The 22754-nt window shown below is 49.1% G+C and overlaps 7 protein-coding genes across 7 annotated transcripts; 5 read left to right on the forward strand and 2 right to left on the reverse strand.

The window, feature by feature from the left end:
- Positions 1–480: 480 nt before the first annotated feature.
- BGZ61DRAFT_347346 (family 32 glycosyltransferase) lies at positions 481–1665 on the reverse strand (the record flags this gene model as incomplete). The annotated part of the gene is made up of 1 exon (XM_046239962.1): positions 481–1665. The coding sequence occupies one exon, from the start codon at positions 1663–1665 to the stop codon at positions 481–483; it is 1185 nt and encodes a 394-aa protein (XP_046106503.1).
- A 1268-nt stretch (positions 1666–2933) lies between these two features.
- On the forward strand, positions 2934–4421 carry BGZ61DRAFT_571747 (acyltransferase family-domain-containing protein; the record flags this gene model as incomplete). Its single annotated transcript, XM_046256072.1, has 1 exon — positions 2934–4421. The coding sequence occupies one exon, from the start codon at positions 2934–2936 to the stop codon at positions 4419–4421; it is 1488 nt and encodes a 495-aa protein (XP_046106504.1).
- A 1346-nt stretch (positions 4422–5767) lies between these two features.
- BGZ61DRAFT_347260 (uncharacterized protein) lies at positions 5768–7183 on the forward strand (the record flags this gene model as incomplete). Its single annotated transcript, XM_046239952.1, has 1 exon — positions 5768–7183. One exon carries the CDS (start codon positions 5768–5770, stop codon positions 7181–7183), a length of 1416 nt encoding a protein of 471 aa, XP_046106505.1.
- A 3578-nt stretch (positions 7184–10761) lies between these two features.
- Positions 10762–11432, forward strand: BGZ61DRAFT_347759 (uncharacterized protein; the record flags this gene model as incomplete). The annotated part of the gene is made up of 3 exons (XM_046240008.1): positions 10762–10903; positions 10981–11046; positions 11092–11432. 3 exons carry the CDS (start codon positions 10762–10764, stop codon positions 11430–11432), a joined length of 549 nt encoding a protein of 182 aa, XP_046106506.1.
- Positions 11433–12553: 1121 nt separating this feature from the next.
- On the forward strand, positions 12554–14260 carry BGZ61DRAFT_571752 (uncharacterized protein; the record flags this gene model as incomplete). The annotated part of the gene is made up of 5 exons (XM_046256073.1): positions 12554–13194; positions 13244–13316; positions 13364–13970; positions 14015–14139; positions 14168–14260. 5 exons carry the CDS (start codon positions 12554–12556, stop codon positions 14258–14260), a joined length of 1539 nt encoding a protein of 512 aa, XP_046106507.1.
- Positions 14208–17146, reverse strand: BGZ61DRAFT_194849 (CAS1 domain-containing protein). The gene is made up of 2 exons (XM_046237839.1): positions 16720–17146; positions 14208–16615 (listed from the first exon to the last, which is right to left on the reverse strand). The coding sequence occupies exons 1-2, from the start codon at positions 17026–17028 to the stop codon at positions 14351–14353; spliced, it is 2574 nt and encodes an 857-aa protein (XP_046106508.1). The 5' UTR covers positions 17029–17146; the 3' UTR covers positions 14208–14350.
- Positions 17147–19960: 2814 nt separating this feature from the next.
- BGZ61DRAFT_347627 (uncharacterized protein) lies at positions 19961–21123 on the forward strand (the record flags this gene model as incomplete). Its single annotated transcript, XM_046239994.1, has 3 exons — positions 19961–20218; positions 20286–20773; positions 20835–21123. The coding sequence occupies 3 exons, from the start codon at positions 19961–19963 to the stop codon at positions 21121–21123; spliced, it is 1035 nt and encodes a 344-aa protein (XP_046106509.1).
- Between the last annotated feature and the right edge of the window lie 1631 nt (positions 21124–22754).

Below are 22754 nucleotides of genomic sequence, written 5' to 3' on the forward strand. Positions count from 1 at the left end.
AGTACTTCCACGGTTCAGACCTAGACTCAAGCTACAATAGGACAGCTCCAAGTGGTATCATTAGTTATTTACTCGCATTGGGAATCGATAAACACCGCGGCAGCCTTGAAACTCCACCGAAGTAGAAAATACGGCCCTTATCTAGTGCAGTAGCCAATCTCTTTGGAGAAATTTAGCCATCACACATCAACTGGCCAGATCTGAACGTCAATAGTCAGCCTTTAACACACGATGTTGTTAGTGGCTGTCAAAGGGCGTGGGAGGTGTTGCCGGAGGCTCGTCGAACTATCTTCCTGACTTTCTGACGAGAGAACCTGGGTCCCGAAGATCCTGGACTGAAGGCTCTGGATCCCGGCATGGAAGATGCTTTCAACACGGACGCTGGTTGGGAATTGTAGTCCAATATGGTAGTTTACAACACTGAGTCAATTCATTTTGGTGCCATCTAACTCGCAGGTCTAGCTGTAGTCCAAGAAGCCCTTACTCTTGTTCCTCATTGTGAGCATCAATCTTTTGCTTTTTCTCTTCTTCAGACAGCTTCTCAAACTCCGCAACGTTCTCGTCCCATTGGCGGACACACTCCGGGTCCCAGTTGCAGGCCTCAACCTGTCCGTAAGCCGGATGACTGTAGCGCGGGTGCCGACTGGGCCAGTTCGAGGCGTGATAGTGATGCTTCACCAGAGCGCCGCGGGCATTGTGGTTACCCGAGTCGGAGTGACCTTGTCCCGCGCAGAAAGCCTCAACATCCAGCACCAGCACACGGCCGACGATTTTGGACTCGGCCATGTTGTGGAACATGTCCCAGGTGACCTCGGGCCCGTTCGACTTCTTGTTCATCTCCTCTAGCAGCGCTATTGTGAAAGCCGAGGGCCCCGTGCCACTGATGACCTGATCGAAGTCGAGTTGGACCTCACTCAAGGGCACACCCTGCTTCTTGGCGACACCCTTCAGCCATGACATGATGTTGTTTATGAGTTGTAACATGACGGGTTGCTGCGGGCGCGAAATAAAAGTCCACTGGCAGAAAGACTGTGATTTCTTGCCTAGGATGGGGTGGTTGCCGAATTCTGGTTGGTCAATCTCGATTCCGACAACGATGTCGATATCCTTGTCGTCGTAGCGCTCTGGGATAAAGCGGTGGACAGGCTTGAGCGCTTCGACGTCGATATCAGCGTATACGCCACCCTCAGCGTACATGATCATGTACCGGAGTATATCTGCCTTAATGATGGGCAAATTGATAGTCCGGTAGAATTGGACAATGTCTGGGCGGTTGAATCCGTCGGGGCCGAAGTGCGCTTCGACGTAGGCCATCTCGTTGGCGTCAGTGAGAACCTCATACCGCATCCCCGGGTTTTTTTCCAGCCACGTCCGCGCATTGGTCGAGTCGCGCTCTTCAAAGTCCAGCGGGTTAATTTTCCACGTTTGCCATATCTTTTGCGGGAACGAGCTGCCTGGAGGAAGAGGTTGCTGTGATGCCTCCTCTTCCCAGAATATATCCCACTTGAAGGGGATGGCATAGAATATGTCGGTGTTAAGTATGATCAAGAAGATGCAAACACAGCCCAAGTACAGTCGGAGGTACCTCTGCACCTGCGTCGGCACCCTATTTCTGAACTTGACCGTCGAGGCGGCCAAGGGTGGCGAGTCCAGCGAAAAGCCCATGCTGTCTGCGTCGTCGTTGTCCTTGCTGAACATTAGGTCTCTAACAGAGTTGCAGTGGTGAGAGGAGCCGCGTGCGTTATTTGGAGGGGACATGGTGAATGCCATCTGGTATCTCGAGGGATTCACCATTCAAACAGGGGTTAAACGCTGATCCAAGAAGGGATTGGAACGTAATCATCAAGTAACTCGCGGGGATAACCTCAGCCACCCCTGGTCTCCCCGCAGCAATCTTCTCCGCAAATCTCATTCTGTCGCAAGAGCCACAAGTACCCCATCCTTGGCAGGGGATCACATCACAGCCGATCTTCACATGGGTTACAAGTGCCGACCTGATTGAAAGCTGAAAGCTGGACAGGGATTCCTACCAGGTACAACGCAGGAGCAGTGCGGGATATTACCCCGTATCCGGGGTGGAGGACAAACAGTAAGACCCACTCATAAGACATGGAGTACCGGCAATCTTGGGCTGCAATCTTGCTGACGTTCGTACATGCTTTTCGTGTTACGAATTAATTCCAATAGGTAACGCCTTCACCCTTGTCCGAAGCTAGCCAGGGGGTTGCAGAAGTGCGGGACTTCTCCGGACAGTTCACAAGACGGTTCAGCCTGAGATCCACAACGCTTACTCCGCCAGCCACCTTTGTCAAACCTCGGAATCGAATATCTTATGCATGTGAGCACACGCACCCTGAGGCCGGCTTCCTCGGACTGATGGGACAAGGAACCATTGAAAGGGGAATGACGTGTTCGATGATTGGTAAGTTGCAACCCGTCAAGTCAATGCACGTGGTAGGGTTGTTACTTGACCTGACAGATGTCTCTATTCCTATAACTGCTTAGCCTAACACTCATTCTCCGCCTCGGATGAGCCACGGTGTATCAACTCTCCACTTTCTAGATGTTTGACACACGCAGCCCGTCAAGAGTCCTGTAGTGCTTGGTCCCTTTCCTTATTACTCACCCTCCATCTCAAGCCTCCTGCTTATGCCCCACGACAGCAAGCTACAATGCCGAAGCTTCGAGCCGAGGTCTACCTCAATTTATCAGTTCTTTCATATGTAATAATATTTCCTCTTTGGCTCGTGAAAGTCGAGTAGAGGAGGGGTTAACGTTTCCACCCCGACCCGCTCTCCCAGCCCTATCGGACGACATTGGAACAAAACATCACTCCTCCTATACTTAAGGGAAATTCATTTTTACCCAGGTACCTTCCTTGTTAAATAAGCTTGACTCGCGACCATACCTGAACCATATTCGTCAATGCCAAAATGCCGTCTTCGCGACACGGCATTCTCGACGGCACAGGTTGGGATGATGTCAAACAAAACCCCAGTCCAGAATTGGCACTCTCGGAAGATTGGAAGCCAGCAAAGCCTGTCCAAAGATACACGCCGATAATGAAGTGGATCAAGTGGCCTTTCTGGTCCAATTCGCCACACGCGCCGAAGTTGCGTCCGACAGCCTACCTAGACGGGCTGCGAGGCTTCGCGGCCTTGTTGGTGTATTGGCATCACCATGAGCTATGGGTTCACGACATGGAGAGCGCATTTGCGAATGGATTTGGGTACGAGGGCAACTACTATTTGGTCTCCTTCCATGGCATCAGGCACTTCTTCACTGGTGGTCACTACGCCGTGTCGACCTTCTTTATCATTTCGGGTTATGTGCTGTCCATACAGCCTTTGACTTTAATCCAGGCCGGAAACTACGTCAAGTTAGGCGACGTCCTGGCGGCGGCACTTTTTAAGCGCTGGTTCCGGCTCTACCTCCCGCTCATCGTCACTCTCCTACTTTACGCAACGGCGTGGCACGCATTTGGGATCTGGGTGCGCGGAACGACTCAACAGAGTAGCTTAGGGGACGAGCTATGGGAACTCTATATTGAGTTTAAAAACTTCAGCTTCGTCTTCAAGGAAGGCGGGAATCCTTGGCTCAGCTACAATTTCCATCTGTGGTCCATACCAGTCGAGCTTAGGGGCTCAATCGTCATCTATACCTCACTTATGGCCTTCTCCCGCTGCTCACGCACAGCTCGCCTCTGGTGCGAGACTGGACTCATTTACTACTTCATGTACATCGCCGACGGCTGGTACTGCGCCATGTTCGCCGCCGGAATGCTACTTTGCGATTTAGACCTGCTTGCGAAGAGGGGCGAGCTGCCGCGTTTCCTACGACGACTTGAGCCGGGCAAAGATGTCATCTACTACCACCTGCTCGTTATCAGTTTATTCTTGGGCGGGGTGCCTTCCGAGAACCGCGACGTCAACCAACTTGCAAAGAACCGTGGTTGGTACTATCTGTCCTATCTTAAGCCACAGGCTGTCTTTGACTACAAATGGTTCTATCTATTCTGGGCCTCATTATTCTTGGTTGCGTCAGTCCGCCACATCCACTGGTTGAAGAAATTCTTCGAGACAAGATTCTGTCAGTTCTTTGGGCGGATTTCCTTTGGTCTGTACATCATCCACGGCCCAGTTCTCTGGACCTTGGGAGACCGGCTCTATTTTGCCACAGGATGGCAGACGGAGGAGCAACTGCAGCACATCCCGCAATGGTCTAACAAGTTCTCGCTCCCGAAGGCAGGGCCTTTAGGTCTAGAAATTTCCTTTCTTGTCCCGCACATCATTTTACTTCCAGTCACTTGCTGCTTAGCAGAAATGACGACCAGGGCTATTGACACACCTAGTGTCAAGTTTGCAGCTTGGGTATACAAGAAGACACTGAGAAGTTCACCTCCTCTACGTGCAAAAGAATAAGACATGCATGCATCAAGAAGGTTGAGCGACCACTTTATGTAGTGATGATATATTGCTCACATCTATGTGCCTTCTGTCTCCATCCCATGTTAATCATTGCACTTGGTCTCCCTATGCGGTAACTATGAATTGACAGGAATTCTTCTTTGAAGTTTTGCACGGTGAATTTCTTTCGGTCATGATTATCGGGACATCAGAGTCAACACATTGATGTTGAAAACACCAATGGAAGTAATTGTCACGAACGACCCGCCAAGGAGCCTAGGCAACTGTAGATATCAGGTCTTAGAAACCTCCACTTGACATCTCATTTCTGCCTTAAGATTGCTCCCCAAAATTTGTCCCGACCTGACGGCCGTAGGCAGTGAGTGAAACGAATGGTACTGCTTCCGGGGCTTGCTGTAGCGGACATTGAGGCGGCAAACCCGCTTCCAGCATATTTTTCAAGAGTGGAAAGAACCCGAAAAGAGTCTAGACATGGCATTCAATCTCTATGATGATGATGAGGTCAGAAACATCCCTGCCGCGGCGTCAGGCACCGGGATCTGGTTCCCACGCTAATGCACTCTAGTCTTGCGCGAGGTGAGAGGGCGGTGCAGTAGTGCGATACGGTACAGATCCGCAATTGATAGTGTGATAGAGGGCGGGGAAGCGTAGAAGACTCCTCAAGGCTACAAACCTCGCCTTCATGTGATACTGCATCTTTCAGGTGTTGCGGAGTGTTGTGAATAGGGGAAGTAGATGGAAGCACACTCCATCCGCAAAGTTTGGAGTACTAGCCACTCGTACCTCTCTGCAATGTAAGAGCACATGCGAAGAACATGATTGCCGAAGATGGTATCCTCGTCTCAGATAACGGGCGCTAATCTAACCCCTTTATACTAGATACATTTATTGCACATCATCATGCAGATCATCCGCGGTACCTCGGTATCAAGAGGCACTGGTACCAGCATACTCCTGCTTAGGTACATCCAGTAAACAACACTCGGTCCTGAATCCCCTCTTGCCCCATCTTTTGCTCTCGTCTCTTCCTCGCATCATCGGCCACCTTCATGAGGTTCGTAAAGAGAGGGAGTCGGGCTTTCTATCTGCTATTTACTCCCGAGGCTTGCGATGGTGCGAGTAAACATGCCACCTTGAAGACCCCAAAGCCCCTACCTTCGATCAAGCCGACTCAAACCTCCCCTCCGAACTTCTTCATATTGGGTACAGATGAACCGAAGAAACAATACAAACTGGGTACAGGAGGGTGAACTTGTGATTGGAATCAACATCACCTTGCCACCACTTGTCACAAGCATCTCACGCTCGTGTTACCTGCTCGCCCCTACCGAACCCTCACCATGCTTCTGAAAGACGTCAGGCGCCTGGTGCTCTTTGTTTGTTTTGTCACTGTCGTACTCTATATTCATTTCAGCCTCTACGGCGACCCAATTGGCATTTTGACGAAGTGGAACGACTTGCGCCAGCTTACGCCGGCAAACTCGTACGGGGATAATGACCTCAGTCAGCCGCAGGAGCAGGCAACACTGTCGACTTCTGGTTCAGATCCCTCAAGTATCCCAGGTGATGTTGTAGTGGCATCATCTACAAGTGATGATGCAACGGATGCCTCGGCCGGCCGTGGCTCCGTTTCTGGGAATATCGACGAATTCTACAACGAGATCTTCTCGTTATCTACCAAGGACAGGAAATTCTTCTTGATTGATTTCAAGGGAATGCAGGCCACGAACCCCAACATCATCCCGCACCCGAAATTGAAGGACATCTGGGTCGTTGTGGCTCAGCAGGTGCAGGAGATGCAGTCCAATCGATACATCGAACTCGTTTGTCACGCGGTCTTCCGTGATGGTGGTCTGCAGTGTCTGCATCTACCCGCCACTCTACCCATCGCCGCTACAACCGGCCATCAATGCAAGGGCGACCTGTCATACTTTGATCTCAGCATCGGCCCGCACGACGCCCGCGTCTTCCTCGGGCCGGAGAAGCCCTACGTGGTGTACGGGTCCAACTCGATGTCCACTTGCTTCGGTCAATTTATTCAGGACTTCTGCGCTCTTATGGACTGGAGGTTCGACATGGCCGGTCCAATCAATTTCCGTACAGGCACAGAGCTACAGCGACCGCCACCATGGGGCAGAATCGAGAAGAACTGGTTTGTGTTCTGGGATATTGCCGGTCAGATGTACGGCCATTACGATATTACACCCAAGCGTGTTTTTGCCCAAATTGGCATAGACGGTTCCGTAGGACCTGATCTAGCACCTCTCGCAGCAGCCTCGGACGAGAAGTGCTTGGCCAGGTACATGCCGCAGCTGGTGCCAGATTTCGAGTCCATTCACCAAGCGACCAACTCACTACAGATCACATTGTGCTGGCGTGCAGACCCGTTGTGCATCCCCGACGAGAATAACACCTTCCTCTTCACCATTTACCAACACAAGACTTATTACAACTACCACAGCGTGTACGAGCCGTACGTCATGGTTTTCCATCAGCGAATACCATTCCAGATCCACGCTTTGTCACGCCGGCCCATATGGATCCACGGACGCCAGCGGTATCCGGACCGCGCTACCTCTGACATGTTCTATGTCACCTCGATGAGTTGGAAGAATCAGGAGCAGCGGTATCACGGGTACTTGGATGATGAGCTTTTTCTTGCCTTTGGAATCGAGGACGGGAGCGCTGCCGGGATTGACCTGCAGGCAGGCGATCTGATGGGGGACCTAGGGTTATGTAGCGATATTTATAAGTGACGGTTGTCTAGTTGCACATCAAAGTCTGCTGCCGCTATTGACAGGTCATAGGGAAAGATCTAAGGCGATTTCATTTTGCGTGATCTTGAGAAGTAACCACGTTTGACTTACTTCGTAGGTACCTGGCAAATGTTTCTAGCTCCGATAGGTTCATTAGGAAATGGCAAGGGGAAACAAAATAGCTGTACTGGGTACTAAGATAGTCGAGGTTCATAATTACGAAGAGGACTTGGGGGAATATTGGCAGATTTAGTTGAAAATTGGGAATGGATGGAGAAGGCAAACTTCCCCGTAAAGTCTGTTGCGATACTAGATTCCACCGCTGCTAGGAATGTCTCGTCGATTCTTTTGCTCGTTCTCAATAGCAGTCTCCTAGGCCGAACTTCCTCATTGCAGCTACTCGGCTAGACTGATGGGTGTTTCGACCACCCGGCTCCACATACCGCAGATAGATGGGCCACTATACCGAGGCAAACTGAGGGGGGCACATGTAAATGCTGTCTACACCAACCGGGCGACGGAAGTGACCCGGCGGCAAGTCCCGATCCTCGTTCGGCATTTTGGAACTAATCGAATGTGGCTAAGCAAATCAAGCCTTGCCAAGAACGGGTGCTTGTGCATTAGATTCAAAACAAAAGACCCCTGTTCGGCCATGCCGGAATGAATACGACCGGGGCTTGCTTGGTTCAAGACTGGAAACATAAATTGAGTTTCAGTCTACGCCACGACGTTGACAAATCAAATCAGACAATGAGAGGCGAGGAACCAAGTGTGGCCGCAAGGGTGTGCGTCATGGCCCTCCAGACACCTGTTTCGGCTATATTTTCTTGGTGGTAGAATAATTGAAGAACTCCTATGCTTGACTCTGATCGCGGATTGGAACCAATCGGATGGGTTTCCCAAGAGATTCCAATGGCTAAAAGAAAAACCGCTCCACACCATGTTTTGGCAAGCAATCTCGATTCGGCTCAATTGGACAAGAGCCGATAGTTGACGATGAGAATATGAGGTTGACATGAAGCTTCTTACCCTATCCTCGGTGAGTTTCTAGTGTCGTCCTGAATTTTTTTTCTTCAAATACATGCCCGATTAGGTCCATCAGTCATTGCCTCTTCAGGTGCAACCTTGGGAGACACTGAATCACAAGCCACAAAGTACGATTATTTGTGACATCAACCGACCATTTAGTGTGCTTTCAGGGACTTACATACTATAAGAAGCCCTTCTCTGGTGGATAATCATCTTGAAGATGATGGAGAGTCGTACCTTACTCGTTTTGTTGAAATAGCAGTTATTACTGTGAATTTTGCATTGGGTGTCATACCCCGGTCACCCGGTGCTACCGTTGCATTGATCTCGGCAAGCTCAACGGACCAATTTGACATACACCTCCGTGCTCTTCCATGCTCCCTGGACCATCTCAGCACCCCGGAGGAGGTTATCAAGGCTGCCAGAAAGCCCAGGGGTGAAATGAGGACGAGGCCAGGCATAAAAAAGCAACATGTCAGATAGCCCAACTAATCAAGATGCAGCACAAGACGAGAACAAGACCTCAGCTGAAATCGACAATCTCCACAGAAAACAGAAACTCTGCGAGGCTGTCATGTTTCCACGAAATTCGGGGTGAAACTACTCGATAATCCTGAGTTGGGCTAATCTAGAAGTAGCCTCAGCATTAAAAAGCTCTCGTCTTCATTCATCATCTGTGCCTGAAGTTGAGCCTTTCCTAATCGGCCCCGCAATCCGTCGCTAATTATTGCGTCGCTACGATTTGAGTCGCAGTTAACCTGGGTATGACTGAGACAGCCCGTACCTTCCCATCCCTGGGCTTCTCTCTCTCTCATGCCGTTGGCGCTCTGCCTTTTCTCGGTACTCGTGTTACTATGAGTCTGGACATACCGGACTATGCAAGCCAGCCAAATGTAGCAAGGGTGTAGGCTAAAGCAAAATTCCAGCGCTTCTATTACGACATGATTATCGGTGATGGATATGCTGTAATATTTCTCGGCAAAGGTAGTTCATTAAGTCAATAGTAATCAATGTTTCGCGAAGCGATTCCTCTCCCACCTGTCATGTCCGCGCTTGAGGGTCGGCATATATAATTTAAGAGTTTGGGTATGCTGATTGCGATTATAGTCTGTGAGTTAGTATAAGCTTAATGTGATCTTGCTCGAGTGGATCAAACACCAGGCTAAGCAATGCAAGTCACGTTCTATTAATAACTAGAGACTATTCTTGATACTATTGTTGGTATTTTTCTTTTACTGTTGAGTTTCTAGTCCCCCCTCTGGGTATGTGTGTACTAGCACCCTAACCTCTTGATACACTAGAGACACCCTCTTGAGGAGAACCGTGTATGGGGATTAATTCCATTGGTAAGGAAGTGAGGATGTGTAATTTCGTCACCATGGCGAAGGGTATAGAAATATAGCCCTTGTATGTCTTATCTTGTGAGTCTATCTCTTAGGCCTACAAGTTTGTCCAGGACCGAGGTCTTGGCAGTGCAAGCCCTACTTGTTGCACGGAATTCTGGCACAGTAAACATTCCGCTTCATACTCCAGGAACTTCTCGGTGACTCTCTTCCAAGTCTGGGAAACATATCCGAAGTCACAATGTCGTGCCACTTCTCTGCAGCGTCATCGGGCCGGTTCAGTGTATAGCAACACCCTAGCTTATCCACTTTGGCGGCGACCTCAGTACTGGCTGTTCCACAAATATAAGCATAACGGCTTTTGGATGAGGCTTTAGCTAGACCCGGCTGGAGAGAAGTCACCCGCGACTCAACACTCGGTGTGTGCATATAAGACACAGAACGCGGGGCTGTATCAGGACAAACTTGCATGTTCATGACCTGGAGCAGACAGAGTTCTGTTAAAAAAAAAAAAAAGATACTAACCTTGTCAGAATTACCGCAACAGCTTTGGAGTCCCTCGGCCAGGTGCGGTCAATATTAATAACATTAAGGACAGGGTATTCTGCAGGCTCGGAAAAAGACGGTGTCGCTTAATAGGATCCTAGGGTTGCCATCAGTGCTCACTTCGATTTGTCCCCGTTATCGAGGGATTTATCCCCTCATATTTGACCGCGTGACAAAACCATTATTTCATTCTAGGATATTTCAACTTGCCACAACCCACAGAAAGTGCCAGCAAAATCATCCCACCCCACTCAATTAATCCACCCAGGTCATACAGTCAGATTTTAGCTTAGAAAGCATCGAGTTTCGCAAATACCACCTTCATTTTTCTCAATTTGCCGAGTTATTATATTACTCCACACCAATCAGGTTCGTGCGCGGGTAGATTACCCAGGGTGGGCCACTTTGCCGAGGTGTCAAACTTCGTCATGCTCCAGTCGGTTGACGTCTCATTCCCTTTGAAATGAATTTCGTCGGTAGCTGACGCGGCAGTTGCGGCGTCGCAAAGTGGTTGCAGTTATTTAGTTTCGTCGCGTGAGCCGAAGCGTTTGTGGTATACTGCTTGACATATAAATACGAGGCCGATCGCCACTAGTTCCTGATTTACCTACTATAAACATTCAATTCTGTCCTCCCTTCCGCTACTACACGACGACTACGATGCATATCACTTGGCTCCTCTCAACGCTGGCTCCTGCCCTCACGTTTGCTTCGCCAGCCATTCGAGCGGCCAGCGACAGCCCCTTCTCACTTTATGCCTACGGCACAGGCCTCGGGGGTTTGAGGTTGTTTACTTCTGGAGGTATGTTGCTACTACTGCGCCAGTGAAGGCCTGTTGAGGAAAATACATAACTGATGAATTATCACGAGCATCTCTAGACGAGGCTTATGTTGGCAATTATAAACTTGTTGGCGACGATCAAGCTGCCCCTGTAATTTGTACGTGTCTTCCTGACTCTCTATGTATCTCCTAACTAACTGCCAATTTAGTCACTAAGCAGAGCGATGATACCTTGCTTGGTAGTCCAGACACATCCGTTACCTCCACTGCGTCGTGGTCCAGCCTCACCTTCTATGTGCCCTCGCCTTCGTCCTCCGAGCACGCAGTTGGGTTTGTCGAGTCTGCTGATGACAGTTCGGAAATCGTCACCGAGTTCACCTTTTATGGCGCCTGGATTGCAACTTCTGACAACACCGGCACATTGCAGACTCTTTGGTATGTGACACCAACAGAGACCGAAGGTATCTACTCGGTGAAGTGGAACAGCACCGGCGACAGCACCGATGGAAAGATTTCTATTGCACTGCGAACGACTGCCCCGTCAAATTAAGAAAGAATACGGTCTGTCTACGGGGTCGATGCACCTGGCAGCGGGGACGAGAAGTCATGGCAACGCAAGAAAAGCAAATGAATGAGTTTGTGGCATCTCAAAGCACCTCGGATCTGATAAGGATATCAACTTCTAGCCTATTACGTTGAGAGAGGGCTGGTATAACTGTGTTCGTCTTTCAAGCAGGTATCATCGTGAGTATGGCGTGTGGAAGTTGCTGAGATCGGGCCAACTGGGACCCCCAAGGATGTCTTCATTGAGTCTGGAACGTGTTGATTAGGTTTTCTAGTCCATGACTATGCTCTGAATTTATCCACCGCGATTCGCATATTATTTCTGGCGCCAATACACTTTGACATTGCCGTCCTTCGATTGTTGTTCTCACTAGCCACCCGCGGCTGTGTCTGCATACTTTCAGAGGACAAATACTTCAGTCAGCCTGCAAAGACCATCACACGAAAAAGGGCAAATGGCCTGGCTGCTTCTAGCATGCCATGAACCGGGATGGAACGCACCTCTGGGCTTCCGGAAACACACGCGAGGCTTGGATGCGATTGACTCGAAGATTGAGTCCTCTCCGGATACCACATCAGCCCTATTCGATGCGTGGAGGGTCCTGTGATGCAATATCCGTGACCAGAAATGGCAAACTTCCCCGCATTCATTCCACTTCTGAACATTGTCGCTTAACGTTCCGTCGCCCAGATAGTATTCGAGAGCAAAAGATCCTGGTCATCCCCGCACTTAACTTATTAGACATCGCTTTAAGCTCAGAATTTGGCAGCTACTTCCGTGGTTTACAAGGATGAACGGATTTAAATGCAGGCTTAATGGGAAACGAACTCATGACTTCACCCACCACTTCCACATGTGGCTAAATTCCCGGTATGTTATGATAGATCATCAATGCTTATCACATGTTATGTTTCTCGATGTTTAGGTAGTTTAACGTAGAAACAAGGACTTGAGAGTCTATTACAGCCTCGGCTGTGGGGTCGTGGTAGGTGACGTCGTTCGTGGGTATGGAAGTCCACGAAGACAGGCCATGCGTATAAAGGCACTTGTTAAAACCCATACGAAGAAGAAGATTCCCGGGCAATTGTTCTCGTTCAATGAGAATCATGAATAGCCTACGCTCCCTTCTGGCTGTTGCTGCCCTTTGTGGCCTATCCTCTTCCTTCGAATACAACACCTTCGACGGTGAAGGCCATCCTTCCTGCTACAATGTTACTGCTGTTTATGATCCAAAGAATGTCGATGAGATTGTAGATCTTGTCAAGAAAACAGCTAGTAAGGGCCTCCAGGTACGCGCCGGAGCGAAAGGGCATATGTGGTATGATACTCAGTGCTCTGACGATGAGACCGTCATCATCCGCACTGAACATGTGAACAACATTTGGGACTTGGATCTCGACAAAGGAACAGTCATGGTTGAGGCCGGAGTCACCTTTTTTCAGTTGGCCGAGTACCTTCACGAGAATGGCGCCAACATCGGAACAGGTTTGGTCAATTGGAACATCAGCCTAGGAGGAAGCATCGCCATGGGGGCTCATCGAACTTCGCTCCGAGAAGACGCAGTCGTTGTTGGCGGGGTCCTTGCAATGGACATTATTGACGGCAAGGGAGAAATTCGACATATCGAACGCGATGAATCGGATGACGATTGGCTGGCTGCTTCCACGTCTTTGGGTATTCTGGGTATCATCGCCAGGATTAAGATGCAAGTGTTCCCGGAAACAAAGGTTTGGGCTATGCAGAAAACGTAAGTTGGCCAGAGTTCGTCGATTTATGCGGCATCTGATCGGAGGTAGACTGGACGAAAAAGATGTCCTTGATGGAGACATCTATGGAATGATATCACCATATCTTACAGCTAACTTTTGGGTATGTGCCTAATAATCTCTGCAGTAGCGGTGCTAACGTGAACAAAGTGGTGGCCGTATAAACGCAAGTTTCACTGGCGCTACTATGACTCCGTACCCGTGGATGAGAGCGACCAAGAAGGATTCCAATCGACCTTCTCCGTGACCGAACTAGAGGCAGTTGCAGCACGCACTCTCCTCGACAGTGGTAAGTATCTGCCATCTTCGAACTGGCTAATGGAGGAAATCTTCTTCGGCCTGTGGGACAAGCCCAATTTTCACGACAAGTCCACCGACGAAGAGATCACGAAGTGGCCAGTGTACGGGTACAACTATGATGTCCTTATTGGAGGATTGTATCCTGGTCAAAAGCCGGAATGGGACTACGATCTCCGCGGTTACACTTTGGAGCTGGCATTCCCCGTGACGCGAGCAAACGAGATGCTCAAGAGGGTCCGTCAGCTGTTCGACGCTGAGGCAAAGAAATTGATTTTCATGACCTCGACTTACAGAAGTGGCATCAACATAAAGTTTAGCAAGCCGCATTACGATTTCCTCGGTCAATCAACGGTTGACACTGCGGATGGTCAAGACTGGAGCAAGGGCGCTATCATGTTTGATTTTCCGTCATATCGCCCAACAGTTGGCGACCACAAGCGATACAATGAGCAATTCTGTGAGTTGATGACATGAAAAGACGGGAAAATACTAATGGAGTAGACATCAACCTGGCCAACACACTGATAGATGAGTTCCCTTGCCGGCCTCATTGGACGAAGAACACTAGGGATGTCTTTAAGAGATCAGTGAAGAATTTGGATCCAGAGGTATGTATTACGGCCTTAGTAAGAGCTTAGTCGCTAATTCATGTAGAATCTTGCTCGTTTTAAGGCTGTGAGGGAGAAATTCGATCCCGACGGTATTTACAGGAGTGTAGTTGGAGAGATTCTGGGAATGTATAACTAAGGGAAGCCTCGTAATTTGAGAAAGGCAGAACTGAACTTGAGAATAGCTAAGAGCTTTTGTCTCCCCTTCCTGTCAAAATCCTCCATTATATCACTGATGTGGCCACACTACCGATCTGTAGCTCTCGTACTCAAATTCGTGGAGAGTCGAGCTGTCATCGGCCGCTGCCTCTGTCATGCCAGGACTCAAGAGGTTGAGCAGCCAGAGCGTAATAAGTAGCATGGCAACCCGAAATTGGGGATAGCTGATAAAAAAGGAGAGGTTTTGCGTGGATATTTGTGACATGAACCTCACACCAGGGTGCCTATTCAGCTTCTCGGTTGCTGGTGATGTGTGGAGGATAGCCTGAATAAGATGTCCAGTTCCTTTCGCCGCCGCAGAGCTAATCCAGAGGAAGACTGGGACAATGACGATAAGGGATTTCCAACGTCCTAGGACATCTCCACCGCTATTAAGACCGCCGATAAGCAGGACTCCTCGTGAATCGGCAGCCAGAAGGAGATGAAATTGGAGCGTAAAGGTTTCCAAGGAGCATCGTCCGAGCCAGGCCATGGCCTTCGAATGGTAGTTTCGAGTCAGAGTTGTGATGTTTCGCATCGCAATAAAGCCCAATATAGGGAAAAGTGAAGTATAAGGATGCCATTTCTGATAGTCCTTCCAGTCAGCATAGAAGTATGCAGTAGAGGCCATAAAGCCCACTATAGCTAAGACGATGCGATGGTTCAGTCCCACAGTTCCTTGGCCTTGGAGTTTGAAGTTTGCTAATGCGAGGAGCATGCCAATATAGACAATAAAGAGATCCCATGAAAGTCGAGACTGCCACTCGAGAAGGCTCCATTGGATATAAAAAACGGTCCGGAGCAAATTGAATATCCACTCAGTGACAGGAGTAGCGAGAGCAATGCCAGAGACGAGAAGGGCGGAGATGAAAATCTTTGCCAGAAGCAACCAAACGTGGTCATTATATCTCTCGTGACCAATAGCCATGGTGGCATATACGACCAGAAACCAAAAGGTAACAAGTGGTGAAAGGTAATATAGCATATAGTCTGTGTTCATAAAGAAGGCCAATGAACAAGCCAGGAGGTTGAGGCGAAGTAAAACAGATGCGACGCAGTTGAATGAGAAGTCCTTTTTCTTTAAGAAGAACTGGGTATTTCCGTATCCGGTTTGGAAGAGATAGGCAGCAATCAGAACTCGAATAAGAATATTGAGAGAGCTTGAGCTGGAGTTCACCCAATGATAGATGAGAATAATGCATTGCATCCAGCCCTTCCATTCATCCGTCTGATCCCGAGACAGAAATGGCTGATCTTGTTGCACGAAAAGACCGCCTTTGCCTGGCGGAAGAGACTTGCGGATAGTCAATAGGGCAATAGCAATACAGGGGATGCAAAGAATGGCGAAGTCGTGAAAAGTCCACATCGCAGATTCCTTGGCCATCAGTTGCGTTCGATCAGCATAGTAGCACATGAGCGGAGCCAAGATGAAGCAACCTGCTTCCATGCTCAGCAAGGTCCACCGAGGCTCGTTGCGCTTGGCCATGAGATCTAAGATCTCATTAAAGACGCAGACTACTAACCACGCGAGGCCAAAAGCAACAACGCCCAGCTGAACAAGTGGCTTACTGCCATAGTCAGTACAGCAAGTGCGGTTGTACGGATAGCGCTGGAGGCGATCCAGCTTGGCGTTGCATCGGAGGTTGAGCAAGATATTGGCCCGTACTTCGGCCACCTGGTCGATGACGTGTATGCCGCTTTGTAGTGAGTCGCGCCAGACCTTGTCTTGGCCATAGACGAGTTCAGGCATAGCCCATACGAGGGAGAAGTTCAATTCGTCGGTTGAATTGTGGAGAAAGTTCTGGAAATCCTTTGTTTCCCTGGCGCGCTGATGGCTTTCCTCGATATTTTTGGGTACTTGACCGGTGTATACTGGTCCTGAAGGAGGCGTAAAGAAGATTTGGTTGCCAACTCCGTCGACGGGGTCCATGGGGTCGGTGAGAAAGTCGTATCCTGAGTCGCCTACGATATCGGACGCGTTGAAGACGGCTTCCTGGAAGGCTGCTATTCGTGCCTCTGGAGTGTAGTATTGGGTGCGTATCGTGTTACTGAACCAAGGACCGACAGCAATATAGACGAGGGCAGGACCCTTTTGCTCCTTGATGGGCGGAGGATTTTTCTTCTCGTGGCCGAATGTTGAAAGGTGCACGACTGAAGAAGCTAATCGGTAGTCGTCGCCGCTCGTATTCAGCCAAACGTTGTAGGTGTTTTGGATGCGGACGCCGTGGTAGGTGAAGTTGGCGTTGGTATGTTTTGGGACGAGCCCTTGGTCAGTCATGGCCTGGTCTCCCCCCATCTGATATGAAAGTCAGCATGGATTTACCTCAGTATTTTAACCCAAATGTAGCTTAAAGTAAAGTAGAGTAAAATCGAGAGGTAAGGGGGGTTCAATGTGCTCACCAATCGTCCTAATCCAAAGGCGACAGCGCGAGACGTCGAGTCACCGATGAACACGATGTCGCGGCCTTCCATGCACTGTTGGGCATCGGCCGCTGAATAGTCGTGAAGCATGCATCCATCTGGTTGCCAGTGTTTAAAGGGTGCCCGGCTCCCCTCTTCATCTGGAGGGTCGATCCAGCGGCCTCTCTCGAGCAAGGCGCGGCAACGGTAGGGATCATCGCCAGGGATTATCGTATTGTAGCCCACGATTGCCAGGAACAATACTGCAACAATGGTGGGCACAATCCTGGGCGATACTGTGGGGAACATGGTTGCAACGTAGTCACAACCTTCCGATTCACGATAAAGAAGATGGATGAGGTGTAGGCCGGGATGACTAGCTGGGGGGAAGTGTGCTGAAGGTCGATTAAATAAGGACAGATATCCAAGGTGATAGTATCAGGAATATGGCAGGGAGAGTCGTCAGAGGGCAGGATTGGTATGTATATGTGTGGGCCACATGTCTGTGAGAGGTAATATGGTCTAAGACAACATTTGCAATAAGCTGGAAGATGATTTGGTAGAAGCAGGCCTACAATAGGGAGTCTGGCGCCACACTCCCTCGATATTTAAAGAAGGGTATCTTGGTCTCTCTGCCGAATGCCATCATTGGGCTGCTTGGCGCACTATTGGCCATAGTGGATGTCTCAATGCAATCTCTGCCGCCCTTGGGAACGCACCAAATAATTGCATCGGTCCCTCATAGGTTAGATTGTGAGCAATGTCTCAGCGATTCCCACCATCTCCACGCTTGAAGCTTCACAATCTGCGGGAACTTACCGTAGGCTCAAAGACTTAGTGTGTCAGCACCGCTGGAAAAGAAGACATGCTCTAGACCAGGCACCCAACAATACGTTATAGGTAGGAAGGGAGAAGTAGGGCGTAAAATTGTGTACCTATGGGTGCCCCCGGGCATCCTCGGGACCCAAAGATTTTTTTAGCTAGCCGGTGGACACCTGTAAGCGCTATTTTCTTTCCGTACGAGTACCTGCAGGTAGCTAAAAAGAAAAAGAAAAACTTCTATAGGGTAGGCAGAATTTTACAAAAAAGAATAATCTAAAATAAACTAAAATGTAATAATATTATCGTGTAAAAAATGATGAAGTGTAAACTAAGAATTATTTTATTTTTATTATTTCCAATCTACTAGATAGTTATATGTCGCAGTTTACCAAGGATCTGCTTGGTACCTCCTTTGATTAAGGAAGAGATTTATGCAGACAAGCAGGGGTGGGCCCTCAGCCGTCGACAAAATCTTCAAACCATGCAAGGACCTGCTCCTACACTGTGATTTTGAACATGCCCTTGACAAAGGCCATCTTCTCATTGGACCAGGCGTCAATAGAATCCTCGAGAATGCTATTCCGGACGAAGGCAACAGGGGAGCAGACGCATGCGCTCTGACTGTTGATGTATGCGATGTCATCCAACGGTTGGATCAGTGAGCGCACAGAAGGACAAGGTTGATAAATTTGACGAGGATAAGAGAGAGGGCGACGGTGAGAGAGAAGGAGAGGATGGGGATGAATAGGATCGTCCATACGCGGTCTTTTAATGAGAGGATGAAGGAATATGTAGATGTTAAATTGTTAAGAATGACACGTATGTCCCCACGATTGGCGGGGAATTAATTCCGAATTGAAAGACATCAAGTCACAGTAAGAAAATAAGTCGCCGTATCATCCATCGTGGTATTCAAGCCCTCACCTTTATATGCCGTAGGGTTGTAAGAGGCTTGGCATCGTGGTGAGCTTTTTTCCTAAGTGGGCTCTCTATGGATATTAGAGCTTATTTTTGGAGGTGCTACTTCATCGGCACACTGCCTTTCCCGATGACGACGGAAACAGCAGCAACCTGATTGCTTGTGTTAGTCGGGAACCAGGAGAGGTTCTTAATGCTGCCACGGCTATTAAGCATCTCTGTGTGTTATCTGTGCAGTGCAGTCATCGGGCATATGATAAGAGGCAAACCAGTGGGTAGGGCAAAGGCTGGGAGAGTAAAAATCATAGGGACTGAGCTGACAATTCCAAACACGACTGGGCGAATTGTGATCAGTTCCAGATGACCGGGTTGGAACAGGAGTATAAGTTGGTGGTCAGTATCACGGCCCATGACGTGATCTCGCCAATTACGAATACTTGCCGGACCTAGCATGGGCCGTTCCAAACAATACGTGACCGATTTTCGCGGGGAAGGTCAATTACCTCGCTATTACACCAGAATGTAAGAGCTGATTGACCCGACTCAGGCACCCCTCCTATTCGGGGCTACCAACCGTCTACAGCACTGCCCTCCGTGTTATCAAGATTAATTCTCGTGGAGCGGTCATTCCCGTACACCTATTCTACCTAAAACCTGTCCGGGCCTCGTGCTAACGTGAGCTAAGCCACGCATTGCTCAATGCCGAGATCGTGTTATTAAAAGAAGGAAAACTCTGTTCGATAGCGCACCGCCACTGCGATTTGAGTGGCTGGCTGCCTTCCCTGTTATCTGGCACGTGTCGTGATGCTTGCTTGCTGGATGATTATTTGCCATCAACACTTAGCGTTCGCCAACCCATGTTCGTGACTGACTCGTCCTCCTCATCATTGTCGTCTTGTGTGCCAGCACTTGTGACGAGGGACAAGCCACTTCTCCAATTTAAAATGTGCTAAGCAAGGTTCTCCGAATCCCATCCGTAACTAAGCTGGGGTGGTGGATTGTCTCCCCTGGCAGTGACTAGCCGATTGGCTAACCCACAGCCAAGGATCCCATTAGCATGCCCACTTGTCTTTGATACAACAAATGAGGGGACGCTGTGGGCGAACCGGGGCACCGGGGGATCCGGGGAACTAGGCAGTTCCAAGTGCGGGCGCAGCGCTTGCGGGGGAAGGATTCGCCTTTTCAGCTCCTCTGTCTAGATTGTCCATACTTGGTAGATTGCGGAATAGAACCCCCACATCCCAGTTTCACTTGTTAGACTTACGGGTAAAGCTCGTTAATCGAAGGGTCTAGATTGTCTAGTTGAAAAAGCGTCTCAATAGTGTGACCCGCCCACCGAGCACGAGCACACACGATAACGGGGCAAATACGGAGCACTGTACCCCTGGATGTGATGGAATATAATGGGAGTAAAATCCCATTTTTTGCTTTTTCCTTTGTTGCTTTGCTCGTGCCCCTGCTTTGTCTGTGCCCCTGCTCTGCAGCTGTCCATCGATCAACCATGTCGACAACGGCGGCAGACGCGAATGCCGTCTTCTTCGAATTGAGCTGGTCCATCCTTTGTACTATCTGTATCGGCAATGTGTTTTTTGGGCTTCTCGTCTGCAGCATCACCAACTTCACCCCGCTCGCTGCAGTCCCCATACTCTCGTCTGCAGCTGGGGCTGTCGCCAACGGCCTTTGTTTCTATTCCAATTATGGAGTCCACCCTGATATTAACAGGGCGGTTTCGTCAGTCTTTGCAGACATGTTTTGGGTGGTATGGTTACCTTCGAATTAATGGTCCCCGTTGGCTCTCTACTAATGCTTCATGCTTTTATTATTAGATGCAAGAAACTGGTCTTCTATTTTACAGCTACATCATCTTAAAACGTGTGCTTCGAGGAGTCCGCTGGCAGGTATTTGTAACTTGCTTCTGGACGGGTATCACCGGAATTCTCGTTACGCGTGTAGTCATCTCCGTGTTCAGGGTGCGATCTATCATGAGCCATGACGAAGCGCTGCAACACATTGTCAACTACCTCCACATTGCCTACTTTGGGCTATTGGCTATTCTGGAATGCATTGGTGCTTACTTTCTTATCACTGTATTCACGTCTGCCAGGGCCTCGTCCGTGCAAATCGCCCTCAATGTCGGTTTCTTTCGATATTTGAGCCGAAGTACAGAAGGTAGAGTTGCCATCCTAGCTCTACAAGGTATCTTCCGGGCCATCACACATTCCATAAAAACCCCTGGGCAGAGTGCAGAGAACTTGGCAAGTCAACTGGATCGCTTTGCGTATGCACTCTTCTGCCTTTTCCCGGTTGTGTTATAGTAAGTTGCTATTGTGTTTCCCTGTAACCCTCGCCACCACAACTAACAACCATTGTACCAGCATCGATTTGCTTGCCTCCAAGCTCGTTTTTACGGAACAGAAATATCCATCATCTCAAAGCCAACCTAGAGTGGGAAGCCAACCGCGACAATTCACATCAACACAGAAGGATGAATTTGCGGGAGGGAGGGGCGAGCACGTGGTCGAGTTTCATGGGGGTGTCAGCAAAACACACAGGAGTGACTCACAAGAAAACATTTTCAAATCACAGGAGCCTTCTATTGATCTTGAGGAGTTGGATGTTAAGGGGAATGGGATTAAGAAGACGGTTGAGTTTAGAGTGGTGTAACTACTTGGAAGAATATTTAATAGGGGGGGATCAGAAATAGGGAGCCACAGCACAAGCTTAATAAGACTATAATAGAGAGGCCAAGGTCTACAATATCAAATACCTAAATACATAATTCGAATTTCAATATGTGGTTGGAGCGGGCAAGATGACCAATTGAATTGGACCAATAACCCAAGGGGCAAGTAAAAGCAGCCCCCCGTACGAATAACCCTACATTGGCAAAGCAACGAGTCTAACATGGGCCTGTACCCCCAAAGGCCGATGATACTAACACAATAGGGTCGTGGGAGGTACTCGTTTCTAGAACGCCATGGTGTCTCTCGTTTATCGTTGCACCCTGGCGGTGGCGCGAAGTCAGTGGCGGCGGCTTGCTGGCTACACCACACTTGTTCAGCCACAACGAACGATCCTTGTACCGAAATACGCATGGCATGACAGCGCACATGTCCAGGAGAGGAAAGATCGTAGAAATGCAAAGGCTGCAATTGGTAGTGTCGAACCAAGGCGCGTTTCTTACTTTAATACCCGAGTGGCTGCTGGCACAAGCCATAACACTTTTTGGGAGTTTTGCTAGATCATCGCCATGTAGGACATCCCGAGCACAGCTGACTGCAAATCCGCCATATGAAACTAATCGCTGTTCCATGTCGGGAACGAACATCAGAAAACGGGACGTACAAACGCGCATCCCTCGCATTGTGAAAACGACCTGATGGTGAAAAAGGCAAACCACAGATATGTTCCGATAAAGAATTTTACCCATTTGACTACGTCATCTGGCCTTTTACTTACATTCTGAGGATGTTTGTTAGCGTCTATTGTCACTGATAATGCACAATCGGCCTGATTTCCGTTATCGGTTACCGCCTTGAAAAGCGCGAATCTGCCGACAAAGACCGACTTCGCCGGCCGAATGCCGGTGCTGTTAAAAGTCCCGCCTGTCTTCGACGGCATGTGAACCGGTATCTGGTGATAAGCCCAGTATTGGTATCTCGCACGCGAATACTTGGGTATATCTATGCTGGGATGTTTATCTGCTTTGGATGTGCGCCTCACCGCACCTAAGCTACCAACTCACAAGTTGCTATCCATTCGGCGTTCCAGCCTTCTCCGGTGTTATCGGGAAAAGTGGCCGTGTCTCTGACTTGCGACTTGACGAACTACTATGTAGAGTTTCTTCAGATTGTGCCAGTTTCCCCGCCGATTCTACATTCCGCGACGATCTAGAAGACAGGTAAGCCTGTGTGTTGGGCTGAGTGCTCTGGCGCCGGCCTCGACGTTCTGTGCCAGGGCTATTATGTAGGCAGTGGAATTCAATGTAGCATCATCATTTACCATGTACAGAAGAGGAAATAGAATATAGTTTACATCATGCACTCTCAGATACTTTGCCTGCGGTGTTAAAACTCCATTGGAAAGCCTTGGTTTCAAGGTCAGCACACGGCGCCAGCACCGTTCAATCGACACAAGATGGGGTTGAAACCTGAACAACCTAACTCCGCGTTCCTAACTAATATCAGATCCATGAGGCAAGGTTGAGAGACTACAGAAAATTGACTACAAGAATGTCTTTCTTCGCTAGAATTTCAGCCACCACTCACACCGCAACACGCTTTGCGCAAGTGCGC

This window comes from Ilyonectria robusta (assembly GCF_021365365.1).
Source record: "Ilyonectria robusta strain PMI_751 chromosome Unknown BGZ61scaffold_6, whole genome shotgun sequence".
Taxonomy (NCBI): Eukaryota; Fungi; Ascomycota; class Sordariomycetes; order Hypocreales; family Nectriaceae; genus Ilyonectria; species Ilyonectria robusta.